Consider the following 26,775-nt stretch of genomic DNA (forward strand, 5'->3'; position numbering starts at 1 on the left):
GATGGATGGATGGATGTATGTATGTATGTAAATAGTGGCCGCCTGTCACATCTGGATAGATAGCTAGATGGATGGATGGATGGAGGGATGTAAATAGTGGCGCCTGCTGCATCTGGGCAAAGGAAGGATGGAAGGATGGATGGAAGGATAGATAGATGGATGGATAGATGGGGAGCTGTTGCTTCACCATCCACTAGTGGCTGTACTTCCTCATTCCTTTCCTCGTGTTTTGCTGGCAGTTTTATGGTGTTGTAAATTAGTTAAATTAGCCTCCCGCATAAAGCGTACCTAAATTTCCCTACTTGACAGATGCAACTGTCTTTCGGGGCTGCATAGGTCAACAGCAAGCCGGGCTATTTAATGGTCGGGGGCTTAACCCGACCCAGGCTTTGAACTCATGACCTCTCGGTCAGTAGTGATTTATTGCAGCTGCTTACTAGCCAGCTGCGCCACAGCCCAGCCCAAATGGATGTAAACAGTGGCTGCCTGCCACATCTGGGCAAAGAAAGGATGGATGGATGGATGGATGGATGGATGGATGGAAGGACAGATGGAAGAATAGATAGATGAATAGATAGATGGATGGATGGATGGATGGATGTAATCAATGGCCGCCTATCGCATCTGCGCAAAGGAAGGATGGATGAATGGATGGATGGATGGATAGATGGAAGGATAGATGGATAGATAGATGGACATGTAGATGGTCAGATAGATGGATAGATAGATAGATAGATAGATAGATAGATAGATAGATAGATAGATGTAAATAGTGGCCGCCTGTCGCATCTGGGCAAAGGAAGGATGGATGAATGGATGGATGGATGGATAGATGGATGGATGGATAGATGGAAGGATAGATGGATAGATGGATAGATAGATGGACATGTAGATGGTCAGATAGATGAATAGATGGATAGATAGATAGACAGACAGACTGATAATGTAAAGAGTGGCCGCCTGCTGCATCTGGGCAAAGGAAGGGTGGATGGATGGATGGATGGATGGATGGATGGATGGATAGATGGAAGAATAGATGGATAGATAGATGGACATGTAGATGGTTAGATAGATGGATAGATGGATAGATAGATAGACAGAAAGATGGATGTAAAGAGTGGCCGCCTGCTGCATCTGGGCAAAGGAAGGGTGGAAGGATAGATGGATAGATGGATTGATAGATGGATGGATGGATGGATGGATGGATGGATAGATGGATAGATAGATGGACAGATAGATGGATATATGGATGGATGGAAGGATAGATGGATAGATGGAAGGATAGATGGATGGATGGATGGATGGATGGATGTAAACAGTGGCCGCCTGCTGCATCTGGGCAAAGGAAGGATGGAAGGATGGATGGAAGGATGGATAGATGGAAGGATAGATGGAAGGATAGATGGATAGATAGATGGAAGGATAGATGGATAGATAGATAGATGTATGGATGTATGGATGGATGGATGGATGGATGGATGGATGGATGGATGGATGGATGGAAGGATAGATGGATAGATAGATGGACAGATGGATGTAAACAGTGGCCGCCTGCCACATCTGGGCAAAGAAAGGATGGAAGGATAGATGGAAGGATAGATAGATAGATGGATAGATAGATGGATGCATGAATGGATGGATGGATGGATGGATGTAAACAGTGGCCGCCTGTCGCATCTGGGCAAAGGAAGGAAGGAAGGATGGATGGATGGAAGGATAGATGGAAGGATAGATGGAAGGATAGATGGATAGATAGATGGATAGATAGATGGATGCATGAATGGATGGATGGATGGATGGATGGATGTAAACAGTGGCCGCCTGTCGCATCTGGGCAAAGGAAGGAAGGATGGATGGATGGATGGAAGGATGGATGGAAGGATAGATGGAAGGATAGATGGAAGGATAGATGGATAGATAGATGGACAGGTAGATGGACAGGTAGATGGTCAGATAGATGGATAGATAGATAGATAGATAGATAGATAGATAGATAGATAGATAGATAGATAGATAGATAGATAGACAGACAGACAGATAGATGTAAATAGTGGCCGCCTGCTGCATCTGGGCAAAGGAAGGGTGGAAGGATAGATGGATGTAAATAGTGGCTGCCTGCCGCATCTGGCCAAAGCTTGAGAAGCTCCTTTACTAAAAAGAACAAATGCTACGTGGCACATAAACCACAACCACTTGCTTCAAGAAAACTTCTTGGTGCCAAAAAAGCAACGGGAAACGCTAAATGCTTGGAAATCTGAAAATCGTAGTCAGAAACCCAAAAATGCAAAATCATGCTCAGGTATCGCCTGCAATCTTCCTTTTCCACATTATGTATTTGACTTGAAAACCAGCTTATAGCCCAGTGAATGGAGAAATGAACCAACCAGGGATCAGATGCAGTCGATTTCCTGGTTTCGAGGGTTTGGAAACCGAACATGGCACCTGTTGTTTCTGCCACGGTTGTGTCTCCTTCCCTCAATTCTTGGTGTGCCGATAGGCTTTTGCTCCGGAACACGTGTCTTGCATATACAAATAGGGCAATTGTGACAACCTTGTAAGGTAGGCCCCTGCCGTTTCCCCACTGCCTGCAATGCAGTGGGCAGGCAAAGGCACAAGGGAGGCGGGCATGCTTGGCGCCACGGAGCCGAGATCCGAAGCAGGGCTTCCCTGGCTTGCAGTTGTGCCTCCGAATGGGATTTGCAAGGCGGGTCAAGCGAAGCAGAAGGCGAGGGGGAGGCCATTGCAAGCAGCAGGCAACAACTGGCCACCTGCCCACTCCCTCCCTCCTTGCTTTGGCTTTCTAGTCATGCACCAGCCAAGCCCATTACACTCGCTTGCCTTCCTTTAAATCGATGGAGCCGGATCATTGCCCAGCCTCCATGTGCAGAACAAGGAGGCAACGGCACACTGCAAAGAGCCAGCCCTGCCAGGTCGTCTTGAGCCAACAAGGTTGCCTTGATTCCCCTTTTTAATGCTGCCAGATTCACCATTGGCTTGGGTGCGTCTACAATGGTGAATAAATGCATTTCGATGCCTCTTAAACTGCCTTTGCTCAAGGCAACTGAATCCTGGTAGTCTTGAGCCAACACGGTTGCCTTGATCCCCCTTTTTAATATCTGCCAGATTCACCCTTGGCTTGGGTGCGTCTACAATGGTGAATAAATGCATTTCGATGCCTCTTAAACTGCCTTTGCTCAAGGCAACTGAATCCTGGTAGTCTTGAGCCAACAAGGTTGCCTTGATTCCCCTTTTTAATACTGCCAGATTCACCCTTGGCTTGGGTGCGTCTACAATCTATATATATAAAAGAGTGATGGAATCCTGGCGACCGACAAAACAACAAAACTAAACACCCCACAACCTCGAAAACTGACAGCACAACCCCTCATCCACGCCTCTAGGTTGATACAACAAAAAGAAAAGAAAAAGAAAGTCCTAATTAGAGGGAGAGGAATAATTATTTTTATCCAATTGCTGCCAGTTAGAAGGCTAAGCCCTGCCCACTTGGTCTCCTAGCAACCCACTCAGCCTAGGGGACAGGCAAAGTTAGGCCTCACTTAGGCCTCTTCCACACTGCCTATAAAATACAGACACCACCAGACAACACCACAGCAACGCATGGCCAGGCACAGCTAGTGGTGAATAAATGCAGTTCGATGCCTCTTAAACTGCCTTTGCTCAAGGCAACTGAATCCTTGAGTTTTGCAAGGATCCACCCTTGGCTTAAAAGCACGTCTACACTGTAGACTTACTCCTTCTTGAACTGGCTCGAAGCTGCAAAATTATGGGAGTGGTAGTTTAGCAAGGATTTGCCCTAAGGGCATGTCTACAATGGTAGATCCTCGCAAAACTGCAACTCCCAGGAATCTGTAGCCTCGAGCCAAGGCAGTTCAGGAGGCATCTAAATGCATTTACAGTAGAGTCTCACTTATCCAACATTCGCTTATCCAACGTTCTGGATTATCCAACACATTTTTGTAGTCAATGTTTTCAGCATATCGTGATTTTTTGGTGCTAAATTCATAAATACAGTAATTACTACGTAGCATTACTACATTTTGAACTACTTTTTCTGTCAAATTTGTTGTATAACATGATGTTTTTGTGCTTCATTTGTAAAATCATAACCTAATTTGATGTTTAATAGGCTTCTCTTTAATCTCTCCTTATTGTCCAACAAATTCGCTTATCCAACGTTCTGGCGGCCCGTTTATGTTGGATAAGTGAGACTCTACTGTATATAAAAGAGTGATGGTATCACGGCAGCGGACAAAACAACAAAAGTAAACACCCCACAACCTCGAAAATTGACAGCACAACCCCTCATCCATGCCTCTACGCTGATACAACAAAAAGAAAAGAAAAATAAAGTCCTAATTAGAGGGAGAGGAATAATTGTTTTTATCCAATTGCTGCCAGTTAGAAGGCTAAGCTCCGCTCACTTAGTCTCCTAGCAACCCACTCAGCCCAGGGGACCCTTTACCTTAACTACCACCAATTCCTCAATACGTTATTTCCCATACCACCATACTTCGCCACAGCAACGCGTGGCCGGGCACAGCTAGTACTGGTAATAAATTACTATATTGTACTGTATCAATATATTGTAATATTATTAGAAATATTACATGTAAAATAATATAAGCAAGAATTTACCCTAAGGTAGGAGCCTCCGATGGCCTAGGGTATAAAAGCCTCGTGACTTGAAGGTTGGGTTGCTGACCTGAAAGCTGCCAGGTTCGAATCCCACCCGGGGAGAGCACGGATGAGCTCCCTCTATTAGCTCCAGCTCCATGCGGGGACATGAGAGAAACCTCCCACAAGCATGGTAAAACATCAAAACATCCGGGCGTCCCCTGGGCAACGTCCTTGCAGATGGCCAATTCTCTCACTCCAGAAGCAACTCCGGTTGCTCCTGACACGAAAAAAACAAACAAACCCTATGGTCATGTCTACAATGGTAGATCCTTGCAAAACTGCAACTCCCAGGAATCTATAGCCTCGAGCCAAGGCAGTTCAGGAGGCATCTAAATGCATTTATATGAGTTCAAGAGAAACAACGGATAGACCAATAAATGGTTCCTAGAGCCCCGGTGGCGAAGTGTGTTAAAGCACTGAGCTGCTGAACTTGCAGACCAAAAGGTCTCGGGTTCAAATCCTGGGAGCGGAGTGAGCACCTACTGTTAGCTCCAGCTTCTGCCAACCTAGCAGTTCGAAAACACGACAATGTGAGTCGATCAATAGGTACCGCGGGAAGGTAGAGACACTCCATGCAATCATGCCAGTGGCCACATGACCTTGGAGGTGTCTAAGGACAATGCCGATTCTTTGGCTTAGAAATGGAGATGAGCACCAACCCGCAGAGTCGAAGACAACTAGACTTAACATCAGGGGGAAACCTTTACCTTTACCTTCTTGGTTTAGCAAGAATTTATCCTTGGTTTAAGGGCATGTCTACAAAGGTGGATCCTTGCAAAACTGCAACTCCCAGGAATCTATAGCCTCGAGCCAAGGCAGTTCAAGAGGCATCTAAATGCATTTATATGAGAAGAGTTCAAGAGATATAACGGATAGCCCCAAAGACCAATAAATGGTCCCTAAGGCTATTATGATTTTGGAGATTGATTGAGGACAGAGATACTTGGGGTCTCGCATTCATGGGGTTGCTATAAGTTGTATTCAACTTGATGATATTTCACAACAACAAATATAGACCAACACAGGGTCAAGAGGTGCGCGGTTATGATTCCTAAGTGGGACTATGAATAGCAGCCAGGACAATAGCTTATTTGAAAACAGAAGGGAACAGAGAAACCCTGTGCAGATGATGTTGTTCTCATCTTCGCCCTCAAACGCTTCGAAATGAAGAATTCGGTGTATCTCCAAAACTGTCTTCTCGACAAAGTGAAGGGCAAAGGGACACAAACACAGCTTTCCCTTTGAACGATTTATGGATTATCTGCCACTTGACCTTAAGCTGGGCTACCTGTTTCTCATCTCATCACACTCCTTGCTCAGTTGCATTGCTCACCTGGCTCACCTGGGAAAGAACCAAAGTTTTGATGGAGAGACCAAAGAAAGAAGGGAAACAATATCTCCCTGACTGTTTTGCCATCCATATGCCTATCTATCTGACTATCTGCCTATCTATCTATCTATCTATCTATCTATCTATCTATCTATCTATCTATCTATCTATCTATCTATCTATCATCAGTCAATCATATATTCATCTACTGCCTACCTTTTATATACATAACTACCTTACCTACTTCCATCCATTCATCCTATCCACCTCTCCATCCTATCTAAATATCTATCCATTAGTCCTATTCTATCTATCCCTCCTATTCTATCTCTCTGTCTTTTTATCTATCCACCTACCAATCTATTATTATTATTATTATTATTATTATTATTATTATTATTATTATTGCCTCACTTTATCTCTCCCGCAGGACACTAAAGTGGCTACAAATCTATCCAGCTATCCTAATCTATCTATCCACCTTCCGATCTACATTTCTAGCCATCCATCCTAATCTATCCATCCATCTGCCTACCTACCTACCTGCCTATCTACATTTCTGTCCATCCATCCATCCATCCATCCATCTACCAATGTACTTATCCTACCCCTTGCCCATTTGCCTACCTATCAACCCAACTGCATATCTACTTACCTAACTGCCAATCTACCTATTCTATCCATCTGTCCACCTGCCTACCTACTTACAAGCCTATCTACATTTCTATCTATTTATCTATCTATGTATCTATCCACCTACCAATGTACCTATCCTACCCACCTGCCTACCAGCCTACCTACCTAGCCAACTGCACATCTACCTACCTAACTGTCAATCTATCTATTCTGTCCACCTGCCTACTTACTTACCTGCCCATCCATCCATCCATCCATCCATCCATCCATCCATCCATCCATCCATCCATGTATCTATCCACCGACCAATGTACTTATCCTATCCACTTGCCTACCTGCCTACCTATCTACCCAACTGCATATCTATCTATCTATCTATCTATCTATCTATCTATCTATCTATCTATCTATCTATTCTATTCTATCCATCTGTCCACCTGCCTACTTACTTACCTGCCCATCCATCCATCCATCCATCCATCCATCCATCCATCCATCCATGTATCTATCCACCAATGTACTTATCCTATCCACTTGCCTACCTGCCTACCTATCTACCCAACTGCATATCTATCTATCTATCTATCTATCTATCTATCTATCTATCTATCTATCTATCTATCTATCTATCTATCTATCTATCTATCTATCTATCTATCTATTCTATCCATCTGTCCACCTGCCTACTTACTTACCTGCCCATCCATCCATCCATCCATCCATCCATCCATCCATCCATCCATCCATCCATCCATGTATCTATCCACCAATGTACTTATCCTATCCACTTGCCTACCTGCCTACCTATCTACCCAACTACATATCTATCTATCTATCTATCTATCTATCTATCTATCTATCTATCTATCTATCTATCTATCTATCTATCTATCTATCTATCTATCCACCTGCCTACCTACCGTGTTTTCCCAAAAATAAGACACCCCTTGAAAATAAGACCTAGTAGAGGTTTTGGTGAGTTGCTAAATATAAGACATCCCCTGAAAGGAAGACCTGGGAGGAGGGAGCTGCTGCCGAGGAAGGCGTGTACGGCACAGGCACCCTCCTTCACGCCACACGCACCCTCCTTGGCAGCTGCTCCCTCCTCCTCCACCGAGAAAGGCGTGTCCGAGGAGGAGAAGGAGGGAAAGGCGCGCACATTTCCCTCCTTCTCCTTCGCGCCGCTCACGCCTTCCTCGGCGGAGGAGGAGGGAGCAGAATAAGACTTCCCCTGAAAATAAGACCTAGTGTGTCTTTGGGAGCAAAAATTAATATAAGACACTGTCTTATTTTTGGGGAAACACAGTACTTACCTGCCTATCTACATTTCTGTCTGTCTGTCTGTCTGTCTATCCACCTACCAATGTACTTGCCTGCTTGCCTATCTATCTATCTATCTATCTATCTATCTATCTATCTATCTATCTATCTATCTATCTATCTATCCACCTACCAATGTACTTGTCCTATTAACCTGCCTACCCACCTACCTATCTACCTAACAGCCTATCTATCTAGTATTCACCTACCAATGTACCTATCCTATCCACCTGCCTATCTATCTATCTATCTATCTATCTATCTGGCTGTCTGTCTGTCTGTCTGTCTGTCTGTCTGTCTGTCTGTCTGTCTATCTATCTATCTATCTATCTATCTATCTATCTATCTATATCTGTCTGTCTGTCTATCTATCTATCTATCTATCTATCTATCTATCTATCTATCTATCTATCTATCCACCTACCAATGTACTTGTCCTATTAACCTGCCTACCTGCCTACCTATCTACCTAACTGCCTATCTATCTATTCACCTACCAATGCCTATCTATCTATCTATCTATCTATCTATCTATCTATCTATCTATCTATCCACCTACCAATGTACTTGTCCTATTCACCTGCCTACCCGCCTACCTATCTACCTAACAGCCTATCTATCTAGTATTCACCTACCAATGTACCTATCCTATCCACCTGCCTATCTGTCTGTCTGTCTGTCTGTCTATCTATCTATCTATCTATCTATCTATCTATCTATCTATCTATCTATCTATCTATCTCTATCTATCTATCTATCTATCTATCTATCTATCTATCTATCTATCCACCTACCAATGTACTTGTCCTATTCACCTGCCTACCCACCTACCTATATACCTAACAGCCTATCTATCTAGTATTCACCTACCAATGTACCTATCCTATCCACCTGCCTATCTGTCTGTCTGTCTGTCTGTCTATCTATCTATCTATCTATCTATCTATCTCTATCTATCTATCTATCTATCTATCTATCTATCTATCTATCCACCTACCAATGTACTTGTCCTATTCACCTGCCTACCCACCTACCTATATACCTAACTGCATATCTACCTACCTAACTTCCTATCTATCTATTCACCTACCAATGTACCTATCCTATCCACCTGCCTACTTGCTTATCTATCTATCCACCTACCAATGTACTTGTCCTACTCACCTGCCTTCTTGCCTACCTACCTACCTACCTACCTGCCTATCTATCTATTCACATACCAATGTACCTATCCTATCCACCTGCCTACTTGCCTATCTATCTATCTATCTATCTATCTATCTATCTATCTATCTATCCACCTACCAATGTACTTGTCCTATTCACCTGCCTACCCACCTACCTATATACCTAACTGCATATCTACCTACCTAACTGCCTATCTATCGATTCACCTACCAATGTACCTATCCTATCCACCTGCCTACTTGCTTATCTATCTATCCACCTACCAATGTACTTGTCCTACTCACCTGCCTTCTTGCCTACCTACCTACCTACCTACCTGCCTATCTATCTATTCACATACCAATGTACCTATCCTATCCACCTGCCTACTTGCCTATCTATCTATCTATCTATCTATCTATCTATCTATCTATCTATCTATCCACCTACCAATGTACTTGTCCTATTCACCTGCCTACCCACCTACCTATATACCTAACTGCATATCTACCTACCTAACTTCCTATCTATCTATTCACCTACCAATGTACCTATCCTATCCACCTGCCTACTTGCTTATCTATCTATCCACCTACCAATATACTTGTCCTATTCACCTGTCTACTTGCCTACCTATCTACCTAACTGCATATCTTCCTACCTAACTGCCTATCTATCTATCTATCCACCTACCAATGTACCTGTCCTATCCACCTGCCTACTTGCCTATCTGTCTATATGTCTGTCTATCTATCTGTCTATCTGGCTATCTATCTATCTATCCACCTACCAATGTACCCATTCTATCTACTTGCCTACCTACCTGCCTGTCTATGTATCTTTCTATCTACCTACCTATCTGTCTATCTATCTGTCTACCCATCCATCCATCCTTGCCAGGGCTTATGTGAGGGTGAGGGCGGGGGCCTTGCTCCCACCTCCCTCTGCTTCCACGCCTGGGCTCCAAAGTGTGGGCCCCTGCCTTCTCCCACCTCCACAAACGCAGCGATGTTTGAAGACCAGTGGGCAGAGCAGAGACGTGGAACGCTTCCCGGATGACTCACTGGCGCTTAAGTGGGATCTGGGCGTTTGTGTGTGCGTGCCCCTGTGTGTGCTCCATACACACACATCCACATGTGTGTATCTTTCGGGAAAGTTGGGGGACCGATGGGCGAGGAAGCCACGCCGGCGTTCGTTCCCCAGTGGGCTGTTTCCTCGAGAAAGCTGCAGACCCAAATAAGCGCGGAAGGGAAAAGCAAAGCAAGACTGTGCATATCAATGGAGCAGACCAGTTGCTGGTGTGGCATATGGAGACAGAGAACCAGGCTGGGAATGGGAGACCTGGGCAGCCTTTTCTAAATAGATAGATGGAGGGTTGGTGCTCATCTCCATTTCTAAGCCGAAGAGCCGGCGTTGCCCGTAGACACCTCCAAGGTCATGTGGCCATAGGCACGACTGCATGGAGCGCCGTTACCTTCCCGCCGGAGCGGTACCTATTCATCTACTCACATTGTCATGTTTTCGAACTGCTAGGTTGGCAGAATAATGTTACTATATTTGCTATGAATGCAGTCATATCCAAGAAGAGCAGACCCACCAAATCCACAGAGTGTCCCTACAGGCCACTTTCCCAGCAAGTCCAGTTTCCTTGCACTGGGAGCAGCTACGAGGCCGGTCCTTTGCCCACCCTTGCCCACCCGGTGCCAGTATCCCTCTCCACCCCTCAGACTCATTTTGCTGTGGTTCACAGGAACAGTCACAACAACAACAACAACTGCAGCAACGGCCCTCCCAAGGTGGCTGTGAGTTTTCCCGGGCTGTATGGCCATGTTCCAGAAGCATTCTATCCATCTACTTTCTGTTTCTTTCACCCTCCAACTATCCATCTGCCCATCCATACATCCACTTATCAATAAACATATCTGGGTTGCTGTGAGTTTTCCGAACTGTATGGCCATGTTCCAGAAGCATTCCCTCCTGACGTTTCGCCCACATCTATGGCAGGCATCCTCAGAAGTAGTGAGGTCTGTTGGAAACGTGGCCAGTGGGGGTTATATATTTGTGGAATCTTCAGGGTATGAGAAAGAACTCTTTGTCTGTTGGAAGTAAGTGTGAATGTTCCAATTGGCCACCTTGATTAGCATTGAAGAGCCTTGCAGATTCGAGGTCTGTCTGCTTCCTCCCTGGGGGAATCCTTCGTTGGGAGGTGTTAACTGGCCCTGATTGGTTCATCTCTATCATTATTAAAAAAAACTCTAAAATCAGGACAATGAATAAAGAACAACACCCAGAAAACAAAAATTCCAGACATGAATCAATCAGGGCCAGCTAACACTCCTAACAAAGGATTCCCCCAAGGGAGGAAGCAGCCGGGCTTTGAATTCCAGACATGAATCAATCAGGGCCAGCTAACACTCCTAACAAAGGATTCCCCCAGGGAGGAAGCAGCCGGGCTTTGAATTCCAGACATGAATCAATCAGGGCCAGCTAACACCTCCCAACAAAGGAATTTCCCCCAGGCAGGAAGCAGCCAGGCTTCGATGCTGCAAGGGCGGTCAATGCTAATCAAGCAGGCCAAGAGTAGCCTTGCAGCTTCAAGGTCTGGCTGCTTTCTGCCTGTGGGAATCCTTCGTTGGGAGGTGTTGACTGGTCCTAATTGTTTCCTGTCTGGAATTCCTCTGTTTTCTTTATTTAATTGTTTTTAAATACTGGTAGCCAGATTTTGTTCATTTTCATGCTTTCCTCCTTCCTGTTGAAATTGTCCACATGCTTGTGGATTTCAGTGGCTCCTCTGTGTCATCTGACATGGTGATTGTTCAAGTCGTCCAGCATCTCTGTGTTGTCAGATCATACGCTGTGTCCAGGTTGGTTCCTCAAGTGCTCTGCGATGGCTGACTTCTCTGGCTGAGTTAGTCTGCAGTGCCTTTCGTGTTCCTTGGTTCGTGTCTGGGCAATGCTGCTGCGTTTGGTGGTCCCTATGTAGACTTGTCCACATCTGCGTGGTATACGGTAGACTCCTGCAGATCCCTCTTGTCCTTTGCTGAACATAGGATTTGTTGGATTTTCTTTGTGGGTCTGTAGACAGTTTGTAGGTTGTGTTTCTTCATCAGTTTCCCTATGCGGTCAGTTGTTCCCTTGAACACTTTGGGTGGATCTTTGTCTTGACTCTCATGGCTTGTTCTTGGTCTTCTGATATCTGTGGTGAGGTCTCCATTGGCCTGGAGAGCCCAGAAGAACACTTTTCCTCTGGGTGGATCTTTGTCTTGACTCTCATGGCTTGTTCTTGGTCTTCTGATGTATGTGGTAGAGTCTACCTCGGCCTGGAGAGCCCAGAAGAACACTTTTCCTCTGGGTAGACCTTTGCCTTGACTCTCATGGCTGGTTCTTGGTCTTCTGATGTCTGTGGTGGAGTCTACCTTGGCCTGGCGAGCCCAGAAGAACACTTTTCCTCTGGGTAGACCTTTGTCTTGACTCTCATGGCTTCTTCTTTGTCCTCTGATGTCTGTGGTGGAGTCTCCATTGGCCTGGAGAGCCCAGAAGAACACTTTTCCTCTGGGTAGACCTTTGTCTTGACTCTCATGGCTTGTTCTTGGTCTTCTGATATCTGGGTGGAGTCTACCTTGGCCTGGAGAGCCCAGAAGAACACTTTTCCTCTGGGTAGATCTTTGTCTTGACTCTCATGGCTTGTTCTTGGTGGTGGAGTCTACCTTGGCCTGGAGAGCCCAGAAGAACACTTTTCCTCTGGGTAGATCTATGTCTTGACTCTCATGGCTTGTTCTTGGTCTTCTGATATCTGTGGTGGAGTCTACCTTGGCCTGGAGAGCCCAGAAGAACACTTTCCCTCTGGGCAGATCTTTGTCTTGACTCTCATGGCTTGTTCTTGGTCTTCTGATGTCTGTGCTGGAGTCTCCATTGGCCTGGAGAGCCCAGAAGAACACTTTTCCTCTGGGTGGATCTTTGTCTTGACTCTCATGGCTTCTTCTTGGTCTTCTGATATCTGTGATGAGGTCTCCATTGGCTTGGAGAGCCCAGAAGAACACTTTTCCTCTGGGTGGGTGGATCTTTGTCTTGACTCTCATGGCTTCTTCTTGGTCTTCTGATATCTGTGATGAGGTCTCCATTGGCTTGGAGATCCCAGAAGAACACTTTTCCTCTGGGTGGGTGGATCTTTGTCTTGACTCTCATGGCTTCTTCTTGGTCTTCTGATATCTGTGATGAGGTCTCCATTGGCCTGGAGAGCCCAGAAGAACACTTTTCCTCTGGGTGGATCTTTGTCTTGACTCTCATGGCTTCTTCTTGGTCTTCTGATATCTGTGATGAGGTCTCCATTGGCTTGGAGAGCCCAGAAGAACACTTTTCGTCTGGGTAGACCTTTATCTTGACTCTCATGGCTTCTTCTTGGTCTTTGATATCTGTGGTGAGGTCTCCATAGGCCCGGAGAGCCCAGAAAAACACTTTTCCTCTGGGTAGATCTTTGTCTTGACTTTCATGGCTTGTTCTTGGTCTTCTGATATCTGTGGTGAGGTCTCCATTGGTCTGGAGAGCCCAGAAGAACACTTTTCCTCTGGGTGGATCTTTGCCTTGACTCTCATGGCTTGTTCTTAGTCTTCGGATATCTGTGGTGGCCTGTAGAGCCCATGGTTCAGTCCACCTTGGAGGAGGTGAGGTTTGCATGGTCTACCAGGGCTTTGACTGTGCTTCTTTTTCAATCTGGGTGATGGTTGGACTTTTTTTAATGTAGATCTATCCATGTGTGTAGGTTTTCTGTATAATGTGTGACCCAATTGCTCTGGAACATAGCCATACAGCCTGGAAAACTCACAGCAAGCCAGGAAATGCACCAGAGACATACGGAGCCCTATCTGCAACAAGTGAGCCCTGGGCTCCGAGGAGCACCCCTCTGGCTCTATCCCGAGCCAGGACCTGGATAGAGCCTTGTCTATCGCTGCATGCACAAGAGTAGCACCATCCTAAGAGGCTGATGTGGGGACTTTGGCCCATCTCAAGGAGCGACGCCTACCTACCTTCCAAACAGCAGGTCCTCCAGAGCCCCGAGTGGGTCATGACCTCCTCGTTCTTGCGGCTGGTGTCATTGTCGCTGGACGACTTGGTCCGGCAGACGCCCCGGGAGTAGAGCCAGTAGTCGGTGCCCACGGCGATGGTCATCAGGCTGAAGGCTGCGAAGGCGCCCAGGGTGGTCACCAGCATCTGCAGGCCTCGGTCACACAGCCGCATGGTCAGGCATGGCCCCCGGCCCGGGGCAGGGGCCGGAGGGAAGGGGCCCGGGGGTGAACGTCAGCCCCCCAGGGGCCCCGGTGGGCGAGGGATGGAGCCGGGCAGCCGCCCCGATGCCCAAGGTGGGAGAAGCATCCCACGGCCAAGACGTTGCCTCTCCTTTCAGAGCATCTTCTCCCCGGTCCTTGTCCCTGGCTCCATCCTGGAGGCTCTGGAGGGAAGAAGGCAGCTAGCTGGCTCTTCTTCCTCTCCAACACCTCCTCCTCCTTCTCCTCCTTCTCCTCTGCTTCTGCGCGAGTCTCTCTCTCTGTGTCTGTGTCTCTATGAGAGAGGAGGGCGGAGGGAGGTGGCAGGGCTTGGAAAAGGGGGGAGCTCTTCTTGCAGAGCTGGAGTGGATGGAGAGCTCCCAGGGGGACAGGCCAAGGAGGGAGGGAGGGGGGTAGGGGGGGTAGGGAGGGGGGAGGATTAAGGAGGGGTGGGAGGGGCCTCCTCTCCATCCATTCCCCTCCCCCCTTTGGGAAAAGGGAGGGGCACAGCCTCAGGGTGGGCTTTGCCTACAGGTCCCCCCCCTCCTTATGCTTATCAATTGTATAAGGAGCCAAGGCAGGGCTGGAAGGGAGGGGAGGGGGACAAATGGAGAGTTGGCAACAGAAGGCAGGCCAGGAAAGGGAAGATTACAAAAATGTGTTGGGGAAGGCTTTCATGGCTGAGTGTTTTCCGGGCGATGTTCCAGAAGCACTCTCTCCTGACGTTTCCCCCACCTCTATGGCAGGCATCCTCAGAGGTTGTGGGGTCTGTTAGAAACTAGACCAGTGAGGTTTATATATTTGGAAGGCGTTCATGGCTGAGAGTTTTCCCAGCTGTACGGCCATGTTCCAGAAGCACTCTCTCCTGACGTTTCCCCCACCTCTACGGCAGGCATCCTCAGAGGTTGTGGGGTCTGTTGGAAACTAGGCAAGTGAGGTTTATAAAAAAAAGGCAAAGGTTTTCCGCTGACGTTAAGTCCAGTCGTGTCCGACTCTGGGGGTTGGTGCTCATCTCAATTTCTAAGCCGAAGAGCCGGCGTTGTCCATAGACATCTCCAGGTCATGTGGCTGGCATGACCTTCCCGCCGGAGCAGTACCTATTGATCTACTCACATTTGCATGTTTTCAAACTGTTAGGTTGGCAGGAGCTGGAGATAACAGTGGGCGCTCACTCCGTTCACAAGATTTGAACCTGGGACCGTTTGGTTTGCAAGTTCAGCAGCTCAGCACTTTAACGCACTTCGCCACCAGGCGAAAGTGTGATATATAAACCTCCTCCACCGAGGTTTATATATCTGTGGAATAATATACAGGGTGGGAGACATTCAACATAAATCTGTGGATATTCCACACTAATAATAATAATAATAATAATAATAATAATAATAATAATAATATTTTTTCCTTGTCAGGAGCAACTTGAGTTGCTTCTGGAGTGAGAGAATTGGCCGTCTGCAAGGATGTTACCCAGGGGATGTCCGGATGTTTTGATGTTTTTACCATCCTTGTGGGAGGCTTCTCTCATGTCCCTGCATGGAGCTGGAGCTGATAGAGGGAGCTCATCCGCACTCTCCCCGGGTGGGATTCGAACCTGGCAGCTTTCAGGCCAACAACCCAACCTCCAAGTCACTTAGTCCACTATGCCATCTGGGGGCTCCAATAATAATAATAAAGAACTGGTGGGATCACAAACCTGCAAAAGTATTGGAAAATGAACATGCAAAGATACTGTGGGACTTCCGAATCCAGACTGACAAAGTTCTGGGACACAACACACCAGACCTCACAGTGGTGGAAAAGAAAAAGGTTTGGATCATTGATGTCGCCATCCCAGGTGACAGTCGCATTGACGAAAAACAACAGGAAAAACTCAGCCGCTCTGAGGACCTCAAGACTGAACTTCAAAGACTCTGGCAGAAACCAGTGCAGGTGGTCCCGGTGGTGATCGGCACACTGGGTGCCATGCCAAAAGATCTCAGCATTTGGAAACAATAGACATTGACAAAATCATGATCTGCTAACTGCAAAAGGCCACCCTACTGGGATCTGCGCGCATCATCCGAAAATACATCACACAGTCCTGGACACTTGGGAAGTGTTCAACTTGTGATTTTGTGATACGAATCCAGCATATCTATGTTGTTTGCTGTGACACAATAAAATAATAATAATAATAATAATAATAATAATAATAATAATAATAATAATAATAATAATAATAATAAGTTCATTTGTATCCCGCCACCATCTCCCCCAGAGGGAACTCGAGGTGTCTCACAGAAATATCAAATACAAAACAATAACAATATACAATACATCAATAAACAATAACATGCACCAATTGTAATATTTGCACATTAACCAAAAAGAATAAAAACACACTTATTAAAAACATAGAATTTAAAAACAGTGAGGCTGTAATAGTAGATTAGCAAAGTGCACATTATAAGTTGTAAACTCAAAACATAGATAAAGTTCTACAGATTCGTTTAAGGTCAATTTGGGATGAGAGGAGCCCTGAGGTTATATATATATATATTAAGTCGAGTCGTGTCCGACTCTGGGGGTTCGTGCTCATCTCCATTTCTAAGCGGAAGAGCCGGCGTTGTCCGTAGACACTAGGCATGTCCGATCGATGAAAAAAATGTTTCAATTCTCGTTTCTAAAGTAGGGGGTGCTGGCGCTTCGATATAGAAAGTATTTCCGATTTTTTCACCCAAAAATTTCGGATATTTCCGAAAATTCGTAATGATTCTAAATGTTTCTAAAATGGCGGCCGCGCATGCGCAATCACTACACACTGGGCTTGTATGGCAATCTTCCATGTGGACACAGAGGACGTTAGCCCCCACCTTTGCGTCCATCGTGGAAGATTCTGATTTTTAAAAAATATTTTTAAAAATATATTTTAAAAAATTTTATGGGGAAAAAAAAATTAACGAAACATTAAGAGACAATTAGAGAATGGTCCAACAATGGTTCGAATTACATTGCTGGTTGCGCTGTGAGACAATGTCTCGGAATGCGTATCAAAAAACGAGAACAATCCGAAATAATTCCGATATACGATTCAAAACGATTTTTTGGACATGTCTAGTAGACACCTCCAAGATCATGTGGCCATAGGCATGACTGCATGGAGCGCCGTTACCTTCCCGCTGGAGCGGTACCTATTGATGTACTCACATTGGCATGTTTTCAAACTGCTAGGTTGGCAGGAGCTGGAGCAACAGCAGGCACTCACTCCGCTCCTGGGATTTGAACCTGGGACCTTTCGGTCTGAAAGTTCAGCATCTGTGGCTGGCATCTTCAGAGGTCTGTTGGGAATGTATGTATGTATGTATTTATTTATTTACAGTATTTATATTCCGCCCTTCTTTCTCACCCCGAAGGGGACTCAGGGCGGATTACAATGAACACATATATGGCAAACATTCAATGTCAACAGACAAACAACATTCAGTTTTAGACAGACACAGAGGCATTTTTAACATCTTTCCAGCTTCACGATTCCGGCCAGAGGGGGAGCTGTTGCTTCACTGTCCATTGGTGGCTGTTCTTCCTCTTCTTTTCCTCGTGAGCAGTTTTATGGTGTTGTAGATTAGTTAAATTAGCCTCCCGCATAAAGCGTACCTAAATTTTCCCTACTTGACAGATGCAGCTGTCTTTCGGGGCTGCTAGGTCAACAGCAAGCCGGGGCTATTTTTTTTTTTTTTATGGTCGGGCTTCGAACTCATGACCTCTCAGTCAGTAGTGATTTATAGCAGCTGGTTACTAGCCAGCTGCGCCACAGCCCGGCCCCGTATTTGATACGTGTTTTAAGGCATTGCATTGTTGCCATATGTCAGCCCTTTTCCAGTCTTCTTATGGGACTTCTCATGTTTTCCAAGAATTCTCAAAGGTTTATGCCAGTGGTTCTGAAATGACTTCTGCTGGTTCCTTCAGTACTCTGAGATGTAGTTCATCTGGTCCTGGAGGCTTGGATTCATTTAGAGAAGCCAGGCTTTGAGTTCTTTACCTGTTTTGAGTTTTATTTCCCCTATTTACTTCATCCACTCCATATTGTTCAGGTTGAACACCAATCCCTCAATTTTCCAACAAGTTTCAGAATAGTTGAAAAGTCCCATTGCAGCTACAGCTCTTCTTTCTGCATGTTTGCTCAGCTGTTCAAGGAAAGCTTCATCCAGGTCTTGAGTCTGTCTTGGAGATCTGTAGTAGACCCCCACAACTACATTTTTAAAAAGTTCTCACTCCCTTAAGTTTGCAACAGCCACTAGATCTACAACAGCCACTAGATGACATGGACTGTATGGCTAAAGCATGAGGTTTTTGTGGACAAATAGATCTGACTATTTGTTTTAAAATTTTTATGTTGTACTAGCTGTGCCCGGCCACGCATTGCTGTGGCGAAGTATGGTGGTATGGGAAATAAAGTATTGAGGAATTGGTGGTAGTTAAGGTAAAGGGTAAAGGTTTTCTCCTGACATTAAGTCCATTATAAATGGGTTATATAGCTGTGTGGAAGGGCCTTGAGTCTACACTGCCATATAATCCAGTTAAAATCAGATAATCTGTATTTTATAGGCAGTGTGGAAGAGGCCTAAGTGAGGCCTAACTCTGCCTGTCCCTGGGCTGAGTGGGTTGCTAGGAGACCAAGTGGGCGGAGCTTAGCCTTCTAACTGGCAGCAATGGGATAAAAACAATTATTCCTCTCCCTCTAATTAGGACTTTATTTTTCTTTTCTTTTTGTTGTATGAACGTAGAGGCATGGATGAGGGGTTGTGCTGCCAGGTTTAGTGTTTCTGGGATGTGTAGTTTTGTTGTTTTATCCTAGGCTGAAATTTCGTTAGAGAAATTTAATAGTTTTAACTAATTTTATGTACTGTGTAATTCTGATCTTGTGTAGGAGCCTCCGGTGGCGAAGTGTGTTAAAGCGCTGAGCTGCTGAACTTGCAGACCGAAATGTCCCAGGTTCAAATCCGGGGAGAGGAGTGAGCGCCCGCTGTTAGCTCCAGCTTCCGCCAACCTAGCAGTTCAAAAACATGCAAATGTGAGTAGATCGATAGGTACCGCTCAGGCGGGAAGGTAACGGCGCTCCATGCAGTCATGACCTTGGAGGTGTCTATGGACAACGCTGGCTCTTCGGCTTAGAAATGGAGATGAGCACCAACCCCCAGAGTCAGACATGACTGGACTTAACGTCAGGAGAAACCTTTACTTTTACTAAGAACTGTGCTTGTCTTAAGACTTCCTTGCTTCCTTTTGCATTATTATTATTATTATTATTATTATTATTATTATTATTATTATTTTATGTTTTGCTGAAGTAAAGCAGTTTTCATTTACTTACCACATTCTTTTAAGGCTGTTTTAAAACAGGATACCCTCATTGGTTCATGGAGAGTGGGGTTTTGTCCTCAAACCAGGAGTTCCCTTCTCTGACTTCATCATCCTTTTATTTGTTTTCCTCTGACTCTTTGCTCCCAGGAAACAAGGAAAGGCGCTCAATTGAAACAGAGTAGAGACGTGGTTCAGCTAGAATAGCTGCCAGAAATGCAGCTGAGTAATTAGGAACTGCCCTAGCAGCTGTGAGTAGACTCAGGGCTATAAAGCAGAATCAGGTGCAGCCAGCTCTTACTGGTAACAAACTGACTCTAATGCCTAAGCCTTCGCTCCTCTTGTGCCTGCTTCAAGTCTGCATCTGGGAAACTGCTCCTAAGGATTTATTGCTGTTTCTTTGTCTGAAATAAGATTGCTATTTGATTTGGGAATTTATCAGAGACTAAGAATTTATCAGAGACTAAGACTTCGTTGCTTCATTTTGCATTATTCCACTGAGTGTGCTGTACTTTATGTTTTGCTGAAGTAAAACAGTTTTCATTTACTTACCAGGAGCCTCCGGTGGCCTAGGGGATAAAAACTTTGTGACTTGAAGGTTGGGTTGCTGACCTGAAAGCTGCCAGGTTCGAATCCCACCTGGGGAGAGCGCGGATGAGCTCCCTCTATCAGCTCCAGCTCCATGCGGGGACATGAGAGAAGGATGGTAAAAACATCAAAAAAAAATCCGGGTGTCTCCTGGGCAACGTCCTTGCAGACGGCCAATTCTCTCACTCCAGAAGCAACTCCGGTTGCTCCTGACACGATTTTTTTTTTACTTACCACATTGTTTTAAGGCTGTTCTTGAAAGACAAAACAGGATACCCTCATGGGTTCTTGGAGAGTGGGGTTTCGTCCTCAAACTCTGACTTCTCTGACTTCATTATTCTTTTATTCTTTTTCCTCTGACTCTTTGCTCCCAGGAAACAAGGAAAGGCAGTCAATTTTTTTTGGGGGGGGGGGGGAGGGGGACCCCAACATTGAGCAAAGGGGGTCCATGGTTTCCAAGAGGGAGGTATAATTTTACAAGGCCCATTGTTTGTCTGCTATAGAACAAATGCTGTTTGGTGCCACTTTTACAGCTCAATGCAACATGATCCTGGAGCACGTAGTTTGGTGATGCCCCAGCACTCTTTGTCTGAAGACCCTTGCCAAACTACAACTTCCAGAACTGCGTAGCATTGATTCAAAGCAGCTAATGTATTAATCCTACAGTGGAGATGCACTCATGATGGTAAGGCAATTTTTTTTTTCGTGTCAGGAGCAACTGGAGTTGCTTCAGGAGTGAGAGAATTGGCCATCTACAAGGACGTTGCCCAGGGGACGCCCGGATGTTTTGATGTTTTACCATCCTTGTGGGAGGCTTCTCTCATGTCCCCGCATGGAGCTGGAGCTGATAGAGGGAGCTCATCTGCGCTCTCCCCGGGTGGGATTCGAACCTGGCAGCCTTCAGGTCAGCAACCCAACCTTCAAGTCACAAGGCTTTTATCCCCTAGGCCACTGGAGGCTCCATGAAAAACAGTGAAGCATGGCTTTGTTTGTTTTGTCAGGGACCCTTTGCAGTTGCTTTGGATGCTGCCCCCAGCCGCCTTTTCTGCTCAGCCGATCTCCTGCTTCTTCTTTGGATTTCCTTCCTTCGTCGCTGGTCGGATTGGATTATGACTCACTTAACCTTTGGGGATGCGTCTCTGCCAAAACCTGCTTTCGAATTAAAGGTTTATTTTAAACCTGTGCGGATGTGAGAGGGAAGCAAATTATTTACTCGGACACGGGGAAGCGGACGACGCAGAGCGGGCTTTGCACTCCAAAGGCACTGGGCCCCGGTGCCATTGGCATCTGTGGAGCCTTTGTTGAGCCAAAGGTCACTACAAGTCCCATCTGGCAGTCGGGAGAGAAGCCGGCTGGCAGAGTCCTGTGTGGCATTAGAGATCTGCAAATGGGTTTGTTTACCAAAGTCCTGGGACTTGATCCAGTCCAAGTTTGGTCTGTGTTCCAGCTCCACATCCTGGATTTCCAGGGGACTCTGGATAGGTGCATCTACACCAGGGGTCCCCAAACTTTTTAAACAGGGGGGCAGTTCACTATCCTTCGGACCGCTGGAGGGCCGGACTATAGTTGGCCACCAAGCAATAATAATAATAATAATAATAATAATAATAATAATAATTATTATTATTATTATTATTATTATTGATGGCAACACCATCAAGGCCATAAACACCTGGGCCATACCTGTCATAAGATATACTGTAGGCATCATAAACTGGACACAGATGGAACTGGACAATTTGGACAGAAAAACATGAAAACTCACGACCATTCATCATTCACTGCACCCTCACAGTGATGTTGACCGGCTATATCTGCCTAGAAGATCAGGTGGAAGAGGACTCTTGCAAGTAAAACAAGCAGTCAAAGAAGAAGAACATGCCCTGGCAGAATATGTCAAGCAAAGTGAAGAAGCTGCTTTGATTGAAGTCAAAAATCAGAAACTCCTCAAAGCACAGCAGACAAAAAACCAGTACAAGAAAACCGCACTACAAACTAAAGCTGACAGCTGGCACAACAAAACACTGCATGGAAAGTTCCTTGACAAAATTGAAGGAAAAGCTGATAAGGAGAAGACCTGGCTCTGGCTCACGAATGGGACCCTGAAGAAGGAGACAGAAGGCCTGATCCTTGCAGCCCAGGAGCAAGACATCAGGACAAAGGCAATTAAGGCCAATATCGAAAAATCAGCTGATGGCCCAAAATGCAGACTGTGCAAGGAAACTGACGAAACCATTGATCATATCCTCAGCTGCTGTAAGAAAATTGCACAGACAGATTACAAACAGAGGCACAACTACGTGGCCCAAATGATCCATTGGAACTTATGCCTCAAGTACCACCTCCCAGCAGCAAAGAACTGGTGGGATCACAAACCTGCAAAAGTATTGGAAAATGAGCACGCAAAGATACTGTGAGACTTCCGAATCCAGACTGACAAAGTTCTGGAACACAACACACCAGACATCACAGTTGTGGAAAAGAAAAAGGTTTGGATCATTGATGTTGCCATCCCAGGTGACAGTGGCATTGACGAAAAACAACAGGAAAAACTCAGCCGCTCTCAGGACCTCAAGATTGAACTTCAAAGATTCTGGCAGAAACCAGTGCAGGTGGTCCCAGTGGTGACTGGCACACTGGGTGCTGTGCCAAAAGATCTCAGCCGGCATTTGGAAACGATAGACATTGACAAAATCACGATCTGCCAACTGCAAAAGGCCACCCTACTGGGATCTGCGCGCATCATCCGAAAATACATCACACAGTCCTAGACATCTATTGTTTCCAAATGCCGGCTGAGATCTTTTGGCACGGCACCCAGTGTGCCCATCACCACCGGGACCACCTGCACTGGTTTCTGCCAGAGTCTTTGAAGTTCAATCTTGAGGTCCTGAGAGCGGCTGAGTTTTTCCTGTTTTTTTTCATCTATTCGACAGTCACCTGGGATGGCAACATCAATGATCCAAATCTTGTTCTTTTCCACAACTGTGATGTCTGGTGTGTTGTGTTCAAGAACTTTGTCAGTCTGGATTCGGAAGTCCCACAGTATCTTTCCGTGCTCATTCTCCAATACTTTTGCAGGTTTGTGATCCCACCAGTCCTTTTTATTATTATTATTATTATTATTATTATTATTATTATTATTATTATTATTACTATTACTATTATTATTTTATTATGACACAGCTAAAAAGACAGATATGCTGGATTTCGTATCACGCATTATTATTATTATTATTATTATTATTATTATTATTATTATTATTATTGGGTTGCTGTGAATCTTCCAGACTGTATGGTCATGTTCCAGAAGCATTCTCTCCTGACTTTTGCCCACATCTATGACCGGCATCCTCAGAGGTTGTGAGGCCTTTTGGAAAATAGGCAAGTGAGGTTTATATATCTGTGGAATAATGTCCAGGGTGGAAGAACTCTTGTCTGTTTGAGGCACGTGTGTATGTTGTAATAGGTCAGCTTGATTAGCATTGAATAGCTTTGCAGCTTCAAAGCCTGGCTGCTTCCTGCCTCTGAGGAAGCCTGCCATAGATGTGGGCAAAACACCAGGAGAGAATGCTTCTCGAATATAGCTATACAGTCTGGAAAACTCACAGCAACCTTGTGATTCTGGTAGTTGAGGCATAAGTTCCAATGGATCATTTGGGCCACACAGTTGTGCCTCTGTTTGTAGTCTGTCTGTGCGATTTTCTTACAGCAGTTGAGGATATGATCAATGGTTTCGTCAGCTTCCTTGCACAGTCTGCATTTTGGGTCATCAGCTGATTTTTCGATCTTTATTATTATTATTATTTGTCTAGCCCACATTTTACTAGTTATCCCTTCTTCAGGTTGCTTCTGAGGGTTCTTTCATGTGTTCATAGTAGAATCTCCTGGAGCAGAAAGGGCTTCGGGGCCTCCATCTTTCACTCAGGAGGGGAAGGCCTTCTCCATGGGGCACCGCAGCCTTCCTGCCGCCCCTTAATTGATTCGTTCTGCCTCCTTGGAAGAGAGGCTAATGAATGGGATTGTGATGCAAATGAGAGCAACGTCCTGCCGCTGCCTGGAGCTGGAGAAGGCCTGGGAAGGTCACTGCTCTGTCCGCACGTCTTGCAAATGTGGAAGAGGAGAGATACAAGAAGGCCGCTGCAGTCCCCCAAAGCCCTCCCAGCACCAGCACTAGATAATCAGGAATCCTTGCAGGGATTTATTTTATTGGGGGGGGGGGATTTGATTCTCCAAGGAAGCCTCTTTCCAACATCACGACAGAGAGCTGAGTCATTTGTCAGAACGGATTAATTCCCCCCCTTCCCAACCCAGTCTTTTTGTCATCAGTTGCCGTAATTAAGGGAAGTGTCACCAAAGCTCCGTTTGTCGCAGCAAGCAAAGGCGGGCGGAATAACAGGAGGAGCAGGCAACCTGTTTCCCCATAGCGCTCCCTTCCTTCGGTTGTGCTGTCAGTGCCGAAGGCTGAGAGAGTGTCACCTGCTTGACCCAGGTACAAGGAAGGGGCTTGGAACCAAATCATTCCACCCTTTACATTTGTTTGCAAAAGGAAACGATCAGCATCTTCGAATCCTTTGTGTTTGGCCCCACGCTTATCTACTCTTCCCTATGAAGGCCTTTTGATCTAGAGCAGGGGTCCCCAAACTAAGGCCCGGGGGCCGGATGCAGCCCTCCAAGGCCATTTACCTGGCCCCCACCCTCAGTTTTATAATATAATATTTTATACCAGTTTTAATAATATAATATATTATATGTCAAGAGTCAGACGCCAGTTAACAAACAAAACAGAGTTTATTCCGAAGATAAGCCAAAAAATAACATAAACACAGAAAGTATCCTTGAAACACTTCACTTATCAGTGTTTCAAGAGTAGTTTGGACAAAAATAACTCAAAAACAAGCCACGCTATTTTCCCATGCTGGTATTCAATAAAAACTAAAAAGACGCTTCAATTCAGCTTTGGAGAACAAATAGAGTTGACTGCAAGAAAATATGCAAAATAAACGAAGGCTTGAAACCTTCCAAAAGCTGCAGAGTATAACTGAAAATGCAAAAGCCTCTTTTGGCTTCAAACCGTTTCTGAAAACAGACAGCCGGCTCTGCGGATTTAAAGGTACAGTTCCCAAAAGAAAAACAGCATACTGGCTTGAAAACAAACAAACTAGAAGAGCAGTAAACTGCTTCCGCGGAAGCTTCAAAGGGATAATGAATAGCCGTCGTCAGGAGAATCCAAGGTCAGGTCAGGAGGCAGCAGCAAATTCCGAAAGGCAAACCAGTAGTCAGAAGCCGGGAGTAGTCGTCAGTCAGAGGGCGTAGACAGAAGCCAGGTCAAATTCAATCCAAAGTCCGAAGAGGGTGCAGTCATCCAAAACAGGTCCACGATAAGACACAGCGAGAGCCAAGCCAGATGGTATCAGCAGATCTGAATCACAGTCCAAGTCCAGTCTTCATGGAAACACAGAGATCCCAATGGCGCCTCAGCAACACCTTGCCACACGCAAAGTGCAATGGCCAAACATCCCCATTTTATTCCCCTTCCTCCTGGGTGACCAAACACTCACACCCAAACACCAGGTGTCCCAAATCTACTCAGAGTCCGAACTCCACACAGCTAGAGCTCGTGGATCTGGAGTACCTAGCAATTCGTCGGAGTCCCAATCATCCTGCCCACACTTAGCCCCATGAACACTTAAAGAACCATCCTCCCTTCTCCAAGCATCCCAAGTGGGATCAGCTCCTGCAGAAACCCCAGGTTCAGTAGTATCCATAGGCCCCAAATCCCCAGACATCTCCGGTGGCTGTGCCCATTCAGTGCCCACTTCCCCAGCCACCACCTGTTCCTCAGCATCCATTTCCCCAAACTCCCCATCTGAATCTTCCTCAGAAGATCCCCCATATAGCTCTCTAAGTCGCTTCCTGAGCAACTCCTCCAGTGAACCCTCATCACGAGGGTTTTTTCTTCCTCTTCAAATCCCATCACCATCAACCATAATCCCCGAAGGTGCAGTCACAACACTATATATACATATAATATTGATAAAATATTATAATGTTATACAATATAATACTAATAATAATACCATATAATAATATTAATTATATGTTATGTATTACATATAATATTACAGTATAGTGGTATAGTTCAATATCGTAATACATAATGCTAATATTGTGCTTTGCTAATCTTCTATATATATAAATGAGTGATGGCATCACGGCGACCCACAAAACAACAAAACTACAGGCCCCCAAACCTCAAAATTTGACAACACAACCCATCATCCACGCCTCTAGGTTGATACAACAAAAAGAAAAGAAAAATAAAGTCCTAATTAGAGGGAGAGCAATAATTGTTTTTATCCAATTGCTGCCAGTTTAGAGGGCCAATCTCTGCCCACTTGGTCTCCTAGCAACCAACTCAGCCAAGGGACAGCCAGG

The 26,775-nt window shown here is 45.5% G+C and overlaps 2 protein-coding genes across 14 annotated transcripts in view; both read right to left on the reverse strand.

The window, feature by feature from the left end:
- Positions 1-14,805, reverse strand: part of cacng3 (calcium voltage-gated channel auxiliary subunit gamma 3) — a 65,494-nt gene extending 50,689 nt beyond the window's left edge. The window contains exon 1 of one of the 2 annotated variants that reach the window (XM_062966869.1): positions 14,176-14,805. In XM_062966869.1, the coding sequence (XP_062822939.1) occupies positions 14,176-14,386 (211 nt within the window). In that variant the 5' untranslated portion in view covers positions 14,387-14,805. The remainder of the gene's footprint in view (positions 1-14,175) is intronic. The other variant, XM_062966868.1, reaches the window with a different exon arrangement.
- On the reverse strand, positions 59-14,166 carry LOC134294938 (uncharacterized). Of its 12 annotated transcripts, none has more exons than XM_062966861.1 (4): positions 9,663-14,166; positions 8,775-9,476; positions 7,573-8,720; positions 59-7,343 (listed from the first exon to the last, which is right to left on the reverse strand). In XM_062966861.1, exon 4 carries the CDS (start codon positions 2,122-2,124, stop codon positions 616-618), a length of 1,509 nt encoding a protein of 502 aa, XP_062822931.1. In that variant the 5' UTR covers positions 2,125-7,343; positions 7,573-8,720; positions 8,775-9,476; positions 9,663-14,166; the 3' UTR covers positions 59-615. The 12 variants fall into 12 exon arrangements, with proteins under 12 accessions (XP_062822931.1, XP_062822934.1, XP_062822929.1 ...); XM_062966864.1 differs by having other exon boundaries at positions 8,775-9,168; positions 9,351-14,166; XM_062966859.1 differs by having other exon boundaries at positions 8,775-8,931; positions 8,978-14,166.
- Positions 14,806-26,775: the final 11,970 nt, after the last annotated feature.

Source organism: Anolis carolinensis, unplaced genomic scaffold, assembly GCF_035594765.1.
Source record: "Anolis carolinensis isolate JA03-04 unplaced genomic scaffold, rAnoCar3.1.pri scaffold_37, whole genome shotgun sequence".
Classification (NCBI taxonomy): Eukaryota; Metazoa; Chordata; class Lepidosauria; order Squamata; family Dactyloidae; genus Anolis; species Anolis carolinensis.

Bases quoted from the DNA above. Each gene is read 5' to 3' on its own strand.
- LOC134294938 (XM_062966861.1), bottom strand. From the start codon at position 2,124: ATGCGGCAGGCAGCCACTATTTACATCCATCTATCCTTCCACCCTTCC.